This window comes from Phyllostomus hastatus, unplaced genomic scaffold (genome assembly GCF_019186645.2).
Source record: "Phyllostomus hastatus isolate PE091 unplaced genomic scaffold, TTU_PhHast_1.1 phas_scaffold_21, whole genome shotgun sequence".
NCBI lineage: Eukaryota > Metazoa > Chordata > Mammalia > Chiroptera > Phyllostomidae > Phyllostomus > Phyllostomus hastatus.
Genome location: NW_025334017.1, coordinates 4,636,125 through 4,649,505, shown reverse-complemented (window position 1 = coordinate 4,649,505; position 13,381 = coordinate 4,636,125). Strand labels below are relative to the sequence as shown.

The 13,381-nt window shown below is 35.2% G+C and overlaps 1 protein-coding gene across 1 annotated transcript; it reads left to right on the top strand.

Moving 5' to 3' along the window:
* The first annotated feature begins 3,699 nt into the window (after nucleotides 1-3,699).
* Nucleotides 3,700-12,997, top strand: LOC123832883 (cytochrome P450 7A1). Its single transcript, XM_045860720.1, has 6 exons — nucleotides 3,700-3,850; nucleotides 5,395-5,635; nucleotides 6,872-7,440; nucleotides 9,045-9,175; nucleotides 11,014-11,189; nucleotides 11,785-12,997. The coding sequence occupies exons 1-6, from the start codon at nucleotides 3,771-3,773 to the stop codon at nucleotides 12,082-12,084; spliced, it is 1,497 nt and encodes a 498-aa protein (XP_045716676.1). The 5' UTR covers nucleotides 3,700-3,770; the 3' UTR covers nucleotides 12,085-12,997.
* Nucleotides 12,998-13,381: the final 384 nt, after the last annotated feature.

Below are 13,381 nucleotides of genomic sequence, written 5' to 3'. Positions count from 1 at the left end.
GGGAACTCTGGGATGCTCTTGGAAAATGCCAAGCATTGCAGTAATGGAGGCAATCTGCTTTCTACTGTGGAGAGTAGGTTTGACTTGTAAATTCAGGAGAGCAACTGGTTTGACTCAATTGTTTAACTATATTCACAGTTCATTTTACTTAAAGCAATCTTACTGATGTGTAAGTTTTATATAGATTGTGTTTACTGCATTTTTTAGTAGAAACCACCAAAATGGGCCATCAGTTTATATAAACGAATAGCTTTAGTCATTCAGTTTGCTTTCTGTTCTTCTAGTTTTAGTTTTCATGTTGTGTATATATCTCTTCATGAGTATTTGGTGTTGGACTTGGCCAACACCAAGATATTCTCTAAGGCCCCCAGTAAATTCTCTCTCAACACATCAGTGAGCGTGTACACTACTCCCTGAAGATAAAGAGGATATTGACAAGCTGTGGAGGGATTAAAGAGTTCAGATAAACCAGTTCCTTAAGGCAGGCCTTCTGGCAACTAAGATGTATTCCTTTCTGCATCGGGGTGCTTAAAACCTTCCCCGCAGCACTGCAACCCCCCAGCTCAGGGCTCAGGGCTTCCTTGTTGAATGCAGTGTTGACACAGTGTCCGACACACATAATAGGTGCTCTGTGTGTGAGTGTGTGTATGTGTGTGTGGAGAGGGAGAGAGAAAGGGGAAGGGAGAAAATAAAGCTTTACAATTTGAAAGAGCAGAATAATAAAATATCAAGCAAACAACTTCAATTCAGCCAGCATTTATTTAATACCTGATACTCTGAGCACTATGATAAACACATTGAGATTTCATAAAATCCTTGTGTGAAACTTTATGCATTTGACTTATCAGGAACCCTTTTAGGTATTTCCTTGCAGCCTATCAAGTTTTGGCAATGGTAGCAAATATCTGAATTCCTACTCACCAGATTAGAAGTAGAATATTAGGGATGTGTTAGTGCCATTTATGGACATGTGACAGTAGCAAGAAGTGACATCTTCAGAAGGAAGACATAAACCATATGTAACAAAAAATTATTATCAATATTTAAGCCGCTGCTTTTCCTCAGCCCACAAAGAAAACTGTGTGTGTGTTTCCTGGGCTTTTGCTGTATAGAAGGTAGGCAGTAAGTGAAGGAGTAAGATAGAGAAGTAAGGAGAAAATAGGCAGTAAGTGAAGTGTGAATAGATCTGGGTAAGAGAAATTGAGAGAAATACCAACCAGGCTATATGTGAAAGGAGTTTATGATGTTCTGAGAGGGGGTGAAGAAGATGAGACTTAAGGAAGTTTTCCTCGGGTTGTGAATGTATTTCCCCTTTACCATTTGGAAAATCTTTTAATTTCATTGTAATGAGAGATTCACAGGAAGTTCCAGAGATAGTACTGAGGGGTCCCTTATACCAACTCCTTTTCGTGTTTGTTTGTTTATTTGTTTTAGAGATGGCTCTAAAGGGTTGTTTGGATGTTAGATTGGTGTTTTCTCCAACTGTGACAGGCCATGCAAAGGTTTACCTTTTAATACAGAAAGCAGATCCAACAATTTAAAAAAGCACATCAGACTAAATGGGGTTAATATGCACAAAGTCTTAAAAAACCTAAATAGATCAGGAGATCTATGTATTGCCATACATTGACTGATATTAATAATTATGATCATGAATAACACAAAAAATTAGTGTTCTTTGTTTAAGGAGGCAACAAAAAAGCATGATATAAACTGATGGGTTTTATAGCCAAAAATTGGAAACAAATTGAATATAGTACAAACCAAAAAAAGTGCTATAGTAAACTATAGTGTATTTAGTCAATGGAAGAATATACACACATTAAAAATGAAAGTATATAAACATACTCATATATAGTACATAGATATATGTTGTTACAGGAAATGTCCACAGTATATATATTCATTGTTTTATGTGCTATAAAAAAGGTCTTTAATATAACCCCATCTTTGTGTGTGTTTATGTGTGACTTACCACCTGTCTCTATGTTGTCAAATCTAGTGGTGATTTCTTTGTCATCTATTTTGACCTCAAAGAAGCATATGATGTATTTAATCACTCATATTTCTTCAAATGCATTCTCCTCTTCTCTCTAAGATACCATATTTTCTTAGTTTTCTTTCTGGTTCTTTCTTATCCATCTCCCCTTCTCCTGCTCTCAGTAAATGGAAAGCTCTGTGGCCTGGTGTCGGGCTCTCATTTTTTCTCAGGATTTATTGTCTCCCTAGGTAATCTCATAAGGTCTCTTGGATTTAAATACCATCCAAATGCTTATGACTTGAGATTTTTATTTCCAATCCTGGCTTTTATCCCTAGCTTCAGACTCTAAAACTCAACTCTCAATCTGATATTGGTCCTTGGATATCTAATAGGTCTCTCAAATTTAAAACATTTAAAATAGTATTTTTAACCTTTCTCCCTGCTCTAATGCATTCCTATGCATGAACTAATCTCTTTACTGCCTTTTGTCTTTATATCTTAACTATGTTTCCCCTCACTCACTCTGCTTCAGTCTAACTTACCCTTTTTCTCATTCTTAGATATACCAAGTTCATTCTTGATCAGGACCTTTGCATCCTGTGTTCTCTCTTCCTGCAGTTCTCTTTCTTCTGATTTGCACTTGGCTAATCCCTTCTTGTCATCCAGCTCTCAGCTGTCCTCTACATGGAGAGCTCTCTCTTGATTGCCTTGTCTAAGTAGCTCTTATCCCCCAATAGCTCTCTATACCTGATTTTATTGTATCCATAACATCTATATTTCATTGTCTGTCTCTTCTAAAATAGAGCCTCTGTCCATCTTGTGAACACTTATAACCAGAGCACCTTTGAAGAGTTCCTAGCAGACACAGAATAGGTGCTTACTTAATGTTTGTGTTTGCACAGAAATAAAGTTGGAAGGGGTATATACCAAACAGTTGACCATGGTTACCTTTGAGTGGGGAGTTGTAGGGAAGGTAAATTATGAATTGACTTTCACTCTCTATTAAGATATGTTTCAGTTAGTTTTAAGTTATTTGAAATGAGATTATGTTACTTTAACAATGAGAAAAATTAATATCATATTTTCAATTAGAAAAATTGGTTGACAAAGTTTTGATGCTTACATAAAACAGTTTAATTGAGAGATGCATTTCTATGAGATACTTTCTTCAGGATGTTAAGTTAGTAACTTCTTATTGTATATAGTAAAATAGCTATGGTTTTGTAAAAGCACTGAACCATGGAGCCCCAGAAACATTTCACCCAGTTCTTGTTCCTTTGAACTTGACCACTGTATCTCTCATAAATCATTCAAATTGATTTCTTCTTCAAAAGGTAACAGATCAGATCATTGGCTTCATAATAACTTAAGCTTTTTTTTCTCAATTGCTATATTTTACATTTCTGTTTAATGTGTTCATCCTGAACAGGTTAATTTGTTTTTTGTTATAAACATACTAACTTTGTAACATTAGCTGTCATTCCCAGGTCTGAATGTTAAGTCAGCATGTGTTTGAAAGACCTTCACCTTACTGAGTATTGCAAGTCTCTGATTGTTTTGGAAAGTCTTCTGATACCTGTGGACTTAGTTCAAGGCCAGCTCTTTTTTTTTTTTTTCTAATAGGATGAACAAATGGTTAATTGTTTGCTTTGGTCACTCAAATGCAAGACCTTACCATGTATAAAAAGTCTAGCTGCAGTATAAAAAGTCTAGCTGCAGTTTCTGCTCAGTGACATCCTTACCCTTCTATTCAGGTTCTCCTCCTCAGGTTTGGCATTAGATTTGCTAAATGATAACCATGTCTTTGATCTGGGGGATTGTGATAGCAATGTGCTGCTGTTTGTGGCTTATCCTTGGAATGAGGAGAAGGTAAAAAAATAGTATCTTTAAATTGAATCTAAATTCATTCAGTTAATATTTTTTTACATTCGTTGTTATAAAATAAATTTGGCTTTCTGTACTTACACTAACATTTTCTTTAATTTTCTTCTCAAATTAAAAGGTTAAAATTTTTAAAGTGGTATCTTTTAAGTTATATTTAACAAAAGATATAATTGGTGATCTTCTTTTTAGCATTGGCATATCCATGGTAATGCAAAAATGTACAGACTTGTTAAACATAACTGACAGAAATTTGTGAGGTCTCTGTGCATGTTTGTGTGGGCATATGAAGAGGAAGTCTGGATTAGTAAAGATACAAGCGATAAGTGGGATCTGCCATGAAAAGAATTTCTATCATGTGGATCAAATAGATGTTCTGACTAAATAAATTTTCTCCTTCAGCTAGTTCTGGTGCATTGTAGAGACTCAGCCTAAGTGTAGACGAGAGCAGAGAGCCTGCACTGATCATTCTATAGTTTTTTTCTTATTAAAGATATTTGACCATGATGAATTGGAAAACTGCTATATGAATGTGACATCACTTTTATTTGTATGTGTCATTTATTTATAGCTGGTTCAAGAAAGCAAGAAATACAAATAGAGTCAGATATATAGGCATAGTTTAACTTTTGATTGGCTCAGAGAGTGTTCATGGGGAGGGGGTGGGTAATATGTTAGTACTTTCTGTGGGGTCAATCTCCAAGGGATAGAACTACCCACAACATATCCTCAACTGTGTAGATGGCTGTGTGTCGTATTCCTTTAACAAGTATGTTCTATCCCTTAAGATGTTTTAATTCAGGTCTGATGGTTTCTAATTTTAATTAAACTACTTATCTTCGAAATAAGAAAATAAAAAATAATTATTTTATGCTGTGTTATTCTACCAAGAAGGATAGTAGTTTATGTTGGGAAATAAATGTTTATATTCTTTAAAAAAACATTTAAAATTGCATGAAAGAGTATTGAATTACAATAGATGATTCTGTCAATACTTATCTTAATTTTATTTTATACACTAATTTCTCAAATGAGATTCTCCTTAACTATCATCACAGAATCATATCTTCAAACTATGAAAATTGTGAAAACTGCAATTCTATAATCCTCTCTGTTATTCAGTATTCTATATCTTTAAAGAAAACAATAAATTACTTAGGCAAATTATGCTTAGGAAAATATTCATGCTAGAATTTATTTTGATCTCTGTATTGAGAGCAAAAATCTTGTTGGTTTTGTTCATCCTTTTATCCTAATCATTGGGAAAAGTAGCTAACATATAGTGGACATTCAGTAAGTGCTGGGGAATGTAACCATGGAAGGGTGGGTGGGTATCATAACCATTTTCACCAACATCTTACTAGGTTAATATAGCCCATTATTTTAGTAAAAGATTAGGGCCCCATCAACACTGAAAAGTATCTGTAAACTGTAGAGTTTTGAAGTTTGAAGTCAATAGTAACAATTTAAAAACCTGGTATAAATATAAAACTGTGTAATTTTCTATATCTATCCTATGTTTGTGTCTTAAGAAAAATGGGTGAACCACCTCTGGAGAATGGGCTGATTCCATACCTAGGATGTGCTCTGCAGTTTGGTGCCAATCCGCTCAAGTTCCTCAGAGCAAATCAAAGGAAATATGGTCCTGTGTTTACCTGCAAACTAATGGGAAACTATGTCCACTTCATCACAAACCCCTTGTCATACCATAAAGTGTTGTGCCATGGAAAATACTTTGACTGGAAAAAATTTCATTTCACTACTTCTGCAAAGGTAACCACTTTTGCATTTATACAGCATTCTGTTTATTTTCTACCTTTTAAATATGTCAGTCTACTTAGTTATTTTGAGGTACTTTGACTTAGAGATGTAAGAGTTACTCTAACATGAACATTCTTGGGAATATAATCAAATTAGATATAACCTTTTGGTACTAGTCATTTAAAAAGTCAGAATAAGTATAGATTTGTCATTTCTTAACCAGCTAATGAAGGTGAAATAAAAATTAAATATTTTACTGAGTCAGATGACACTGTATGAGTAAAATAGATACAAACTCACTCATGTCAGCCATGTCTATACAACACCAGAGTGCATATGGTGAGAACTTAACATTGAACCATTGTTTTCCCACACTCTTGCCACAACTTTGTTTAACTTTATTAAGGAATTGACAAGATATTTTGACATCACTTAGATATAATCTAAGAAGGTCTTTTACAAAGAAAATAGTTACTGTATTTTGCTGTGTATAATGCACACATTTTTGCCCAAATTTTTGAGGGAAAAATAAGGATGCACATCATACATAGGTAGTAATAATTCTGTATCTATATAAATGTTTTTAATTCTTTTATTTATGCTTATGTGTTAACTCTAGAAAGCAATAACGATATCCATATGTTCAAAAATAAATGTTAAAATTCCTTTATAACACAAAAAAACCCCAAGTCTTTTAATATAAATAAATAAATAATTGAATTAAAAAATTAACATGAAAATTTTTTTCCCCAAAAGTTTGGGCCAAAATCCTGGGTGCACATTATACCTGGCAAAATATGGTAACCAACATTGACTGCGTCTCTGCAAGGAAATATTAGACATGGTGTCTACCTCTAAGTAAATTAAAGTCTGGTTAAACTATATCTACAAAAAATATAAAAGAGAACTAATGATTAAAAACCATTTTTGATTGGTACCAAATTAACATGCAAATAAATGCCTTAGCATAATAAAAATAAACAGACAAATAGAATGATTGAGGGAAATCACACTGAGGAGCTGGAGATTAAATGTGCCCATAAACAAAGGGTATAAGTTGGCCATTTATTAGAAAATGCTACAAAAATGTATGTGGAAAGGGCAATTTCTATCCCTCTTTTTAAACAAATAGACTTTTTTTAAAAATGAAACTTTTCCACTTATCAAGGTATCTAATTTGTTTTTCAGCCATTTACTAGCACTGGGTCAGGTTTAATTTCTTTTTTCCCATGTTTTGTTTACTGTCAGGTATTTGGGCACAGCAGCATTGACCCCAGTGACGGAAATACCACTGAGAACATAAGCAAAGCTTTTGTCAAAAATCTGCAGGGCGATGCCTTGAATTCCCTCACAGAAGCGATGATGGAAAACCTGCAACTTGTCCTGAGACCTCCAGTCGCTCCTGGCTTGAAGAGGCCTGCCTGGGTGACAGAAGGGATGTACGCCTTCTGCTACCGAGTGATGTTTGAAGCTGGGTATTTAACTCTCTTTGGCAGGGATCTTACAGAACAAGATGCACTCATTCTAAATAAACTTGACAACTTCAAGCAATTTGACAAAATCTTTCCGGCCCTGGTAGCAGGCCTCCCCATTCATGTGTTCAAGACCGCACACCAAGCCCGGGAAAAACTGGCAGAGGGCTTGAGGAACGAGAACCTGGGAAAGAGAGACCACATGTCAGAGCTGGTCAGGTTCCTGAATGACATGCTCTTCACCTTAGATGACATGGAGAAGGCCAAGACGCAACTTGCTGTTTTGTGGGCATCGCAAGCAAACACCATTCCAGCCACTTTCTGGAGCTTATTTCAAATGATAAGGTAACCAGCAACTTACTCAGTTCTTTTTTTCTTTCAGAGGAAGGCAGAAATTCAACTCTTAAAAAAAACCATAAGCAGCCATGACTGGTAAACGTGTCTTACAGAAGCAGAACTTCCCAGGGAAAGGAATACGCTGGTGGAGGGTCCATTCAGGCCACCTGGGCCCAGAGCCCTGGCTCTTAACCCCAGGCTCTTCATCATGACACCAACTTAAGTCCATGAATTCAGTCTTTGTAATCATTAAAATATATTTAAGTGACTAATGACTCATGGACAACGAAGGGGCAGGGCCTATGCCTTATTCATTTGTGCATTTACAGTGTGTGTTTTCACTCAGTTAGTTATTAGTCTTACTGTTATTTTTTAAAGATGTTTCTTTATTGACCTTTAGAGAGAGAGGGGAAGGAAAGAGAGAGAAAAATGCCAGTTTGTTCTTTCACTTATTTATGCATTCATTGGTTGCTTCTTGTATGTTCCCCGATCAGGGACAGAACCTACAACCTTGGTGTATTGGGACATAGCTCTAACTAACTGAGCCACCTGGCCAGGGGTTTTGTCTTATTGTCTATTTGACCAAATATTATAGCTATGGATCCATTATTCTTGATGGGATTTAGCTAGATTTTGCCTTTCAAAACTGTATGTAGATAAAAACAAACAAACAAAAGAACTGTACGTAACACATTATTTTACATAAATGTGATTTATTTCCAAAGTGTTAGTGTTTTGGAAATTTGACATTCAAATAGTTTATTGAATTATCCCTGGGACTGAAAATACCAAATTTCCATTGATAGCTGATAGTTTTGTGCCTGTAATATAAAAAAATATTGTCAAAACAATTTTAGATAAAAAAACCATTATCAATCTGTCTCAAATGCTCAATGTCTTCCAGAGTTTTTACTTGAGAGAGCTCTGTCCAGAACAAAATCACATACTTACAGTAAGGTCGCAGCATCAATTTAATGTCATGTAGCTAATAGTAGCCTTTTTACGGCGGTAATCACATAAATACTTATCAGTTATCAAACATTTCTGAGAATCAGTGACATAATCACATCATGTAGATTTCTTACAATGGCACTGAGGCTCCAGTGAACTTCAATGCATTAAAGTTGACTTTGATTTGCGAAATGAAGTAGCATTCATTTTACAAGTCAAAGTGCTAGAACAATTATAAATGGAAAAGCTGTTGTTCTACCTGAAATGATGGTATGGATTTTAGGAGTAAATTTAAATTTCCATTTGTAACTTACCCAGTACCATATGATTGTTATTTTAGATGCAATTTTTCTTGTCAGTTACTATGTAAATTACTAACTTGACCTTTTAATCTTTACTAGAAGCATTTATAAAAACCTGGTCAGTTTTACTCTACATAGCAACACCCTTTTAAGGCAGCTATTCTTGCTGATATGCAAGGACTTACACACAATTACAAAATAAAGTTAAAGAAGGAAAGGAAATATCCCCTTTCTACCTTTTTTCTGGTATTTTGATCATGTATTTATAAGATAGGGGAAAAGCTCATGTATTTGCAAATTTTTTGGCACAGAAAAAATTTATTTGCTGTACATCTTTTCTTTTCTCTTAATTTTTAATAGGAGTCCTGAAGCAATGAAAGCAGCTACTGAAGAAGTGAATAAAACACTAGAGAATGCTGGTCAAAAAATCAGCTTTGACGACAAACCTATTAGTTTGAATCAAATGCAACTGAATGACATGCCTGTATTAGGTATGCATAACTTATTACATTCATTTCATTTACTGCTTCCTACTAACAGTAATTGTCAGTCTATGTAATACACTTGCTTGTTTCAGGCATAATGCTAAGTATTTCTAATGTGTTATGTCTTGTGATCTTCACAGCAACCTATGATTAGGGACTATTTCCATTTCTATATAACAAGTAAGGAAACCAACACTTAGATGCTCAGTTGCTGTCCAGCATGGAATGGTGAACCAATTAAACATTACTGTGGGACTCCTGTCCCTGCACTCTCAACCACTTCTCTGCACTTCGTACTCTGTCTCTTTTCTTAGTACTCTTACACTCATTTTACAGTTAATTGGGAGCATACTATTCATTTTCATGAAATCAAGGGGAAAAAAGTACCATCGAGAAACCACAATTAGCCTTGGCTGGTGTGTGACTCAGTGGACTGAGTGCCAGCCAGGCCCCCGGTTATAGGTGTGAGAGGCAATTGGTTGATGTTTCTCTTACACAGAGATGCTTCTCTCTCTTTCTCCTTCCCTTCCCCTCTCTCTAAAAGTAAATAAATAATATTTTTAAAATAATAATTTCCATTTAAAAAAGAAATCACAATTAGATGCATGGGTTGGGTAATGGGATGGAAGGATTTTCTTATTTTTGTTCTTTTTATATTTTATACAAACACACAACATATATGTTTTATAATAAGAAAGAGTTTTCTTTTTGTTAGTTTTTAAAAGATTTTATTTATTTTTTAGAGAGGGGAAGGGAGAGAGAAAGAGAAGGAGAGAAACTTCAATGTGTGGTTGCCTCTGGAGCACCCGCTATTGAGGATTTGGCCCACAACCCAGGCATGTGCCCTGACTGGGAATCAAACCAGCAACCCTTTGGTTTGCATGCCAGCACTCAGTCCACTGAGCCACACCAGCCAGGGCTGTTTTTGTTATTTTTGACTATAGGAAAGAAACTAATATATGCTTTTATGGACAGTGTGTGTTAGTGGAAGGGACTAGGAGGCCAGAAGCATAGGTTCCACGTTGTGCTCTGTCATGGGAGACCTTAGACATGTCTCCAGAAATGTCACCATTTCTGGGGCCCTTACTTTTCTCCTTTGTAAAATAAAGTGCTAACAGGTTATGATTTTACACACAATCAGGTGAGGATCACCCCAAACATGACAATTCAAAGGATAGAGGCTAGAAGGTCAGGCTAGACCTTCTCACTAGGTTGCCATGTTTTAGCCACTCACACGGTGATTCTTTTTGTCCCTTTACATCTTCACCAGGCAGCAGGGTCTTGCCGTGAGGCATTAGGCAGTATAATGATAAAAACTGGGTCTTGTCAGCACTGAATTGAAGTTGCATTAACCATCTGGCCAAATAGTTCTATATTCAAATATTATCAGTACATTAAATCTCAAAAGTGATAAACTTTGAATAATTCACATAAGAGTGATTTACTGCTTTTGCCCATTGTATTAGATGTCTAGTGACATGTATAAATAAGATTATTTTTCCATAAATTTATGAAAGTCTAGCTCCTATTGATGACTGAGATTATAACTTTATCAAAAGATTATTATTAACTCAGATTATCAGATTAAAAAATACATTCAGACACAGCTGAGTCATTGATCATAGCATAGTAGTAACAGAAAAAAGCTGGGAAATTTGTGTCTAGCCAGCTTTTCACAGTCTGTTTAGCTTTGTGTTTTGGACTGCTAGAAGTGTTTCAGATTCTATATTATGTGGCCTTTAAATACTTAATTTGTTCTACCTTTTGCCCTCCCACCCTTCTTCCCTCCCTTCCTCTCTTACCCTGCCCTTCCTCACCTCCTTTCTTCCTGTTCAAATATTTAGATAGTATCATCAAGGAGTCTCTGAGGCTCTCCAGTGCCTCCCTGAACATCCGGACTGCTAAAGAGGATTTCACTTTGCACCTCGAGGATGGTTCCTATAATATCCGCAAAGACGACATCATAGCTCTGTATCCTCAGTTAATGCATTTGGATCCAGAAATCTACCCAGACCCTTTGGTAAGTGCCTGTTCATCAAAGTCAGTATCCAGGTGATATCTATCCAGGTGGTATCTATCCAGGTAATTGAAATAAAGAGGAAATTTACCATTACAGGACTGATTTTATTATAGAAGTCATAGGGATTGTTGTCTCCTTTATTATATCAAATATTCATATATTTTGGACCATCTAGATGATGGTCTGAACTTTTCATTTTTCTCTGATATTTGTCATCACATAATCTCTGTTAGATTATATTTGCAGTGGTGATAATAAAGCTTCTGCCTTTCTTTTTCCTTGAAAAATGCTTGTTCCCAAATTCAGGAAATTAAAGGCTTCTAGTGTGCTACCTGAACCCTTCTTTCTAGTTCTGCCTTACTGAGGAACTCATCACCCAGGCAGAGTAGGCGGCATCTCAAAACTTTCTCGTTCCTATCAGTTCTTGTTAAACTACTATTCTTCATTACTCTTTGATTCATGGAGGGGTATTTGTTCAATTAACAATAAATTAGATTAAGAAAGAAAATTATGCTTTGGAGCTTCCAGGTCAAAGAACAGATACATTTATTTAAAACTAACTTACAGATTTGTTTTCTTTGTATTTTCATTGCAGACGTTTAAATACGATCGTTATCTAGATGAAAACGGGAAGACAAAGACCGCTTTCTACAGCAATGGACTCAAGTTGAAATATTACTACATGCCTTTTGGGTCAGGAGTGACAATATGTCCTGGAAGATTATTTGCTGTCCAGGAAATCAAGCAATTTTTGATTCTAATGCTTTCCCTCTTTGAACTAGAGCTTGTGGAGAGCCATGTTAAATGTCCCCCTTTGGACCAGTCCCGCGCAGGCTTGGGCATTTTACCACCGTTAAATGATATCGAGTTTAAATATAAATTCAAACATTTGTGAATACATGGTTGGGAGAAAGAGGAAATTAGATGATGTGACAAATTGTGGAATGTCACCACTTCTTCGTCCCTTTGGCAGGTGCATGTATTGGTAGTGGGGCTGATCCAGCAGGTTCAGTTCTGTTCACAGGTACGTGCTTGTGCATCTTAACATTTTGGTGATGGTTTCCAGAAGCTATCTCAGACTGCGTTAATGAAGAAAACTAGTTTCTAGAAGCATTATAATGTCTTTTCATTTGAATAAGTCAATGAATGTTCATGTAGCTTGGGACTAAACTTCATTATTTTCAGAGGAAAAAGTCTTTTATTTTCCAGAATGAAGATATTCCAATTGGCAGAATATTTTTTCCTAAGGAAACTGCTTTATTTTTATAAAAACCACTTAACAATTATGAAAGAGTTACAAATTCACGTTTTAGTGAAACTGCATGAGTTTTTGTCTACATGTGGAACTCTTCAGGTGTAGATGTATATTATAAAGGATATTTTAAAAGATTAAATTATGCTTTTTAATGAAAAGAAAACATTGTTCATCTTTCCTTAGATCCAGTTTTCAGGGATTTAAAAATGATGATCTGCTGTTCTGAAAACATTAAAAGGGTTTTAATATTTTCCCTTTATGCTTTAATTTACTCTTTCTAAAAAATCTAATGTCTATGTCAGGTTTCAGCTATCTTATTTATACATTCATTCGATCCTATGTTAATGAGAAGATTTTATTTTTTCAGAGAAGTCAGGTTTTCTGCTATTACTAAACATGCAACAATGAAAAGAATGGACTTCTCACGTGACATGTTTTAATATTAAAACTGGATGAAAATAAACCATTAAACACTTTGGATATGAAACAGAAAGAGTTCATTAGATATAATTTGACATTTTACTCTATTTAAATAAAATATTTTTTATCTTTATATGACTTGTTGAAAGAAACATAATTTAAGCCTATGTGATAGTGTTTACTGTGTACAACAATGCTTTAGTAAAATATTTTAAGTGTTGGGACTATCAACTATAATAGTTGCTTTCAAATTATAAGAGGAAGTTTAGTTAGAAAGTCACAGAGGTAGAAGAAGTAAGCTGTAGAAGAAATAGGCTCAGGAAACCAGTTACGGAGGGAATGGGAGGCCCTTGGAGCTCAGGAGAAAGAAGGAGGAAAGGAAAACACGCTTGGGGGAAGGGGGCAGGGAAAGGGTTGGGCACACTCCAAGAGAGCTGCCTCACCTATAAAATTTTTATTAATATTCCTGTATGTATTTATAAATTATGTTTACCTTTAATCTTATAATACAAATATT

Coding starts and splice junctions, on each gene's coding strand:
- LOC123832883 (XM_045860720.1), top strand. CDS start 3,771: ATGATAACCATGTCTTTGATCTGGGGGATTGTGATAGCAATGTGCTGC. Junction 5,636..6,871: donor ATTTCACTACTTCTGCAAAG/GTAACCACTTTT, acceptor GTTTACTGTCAG/GTATTTGGGCACAGCAGCAT. Junction 9,176..11,013: donor GAATGACATGCCTGTATTAG/GTATGCATAACT, acceptor TCAAATATTTAG/ATAGTATCATCAAGGAGTCT.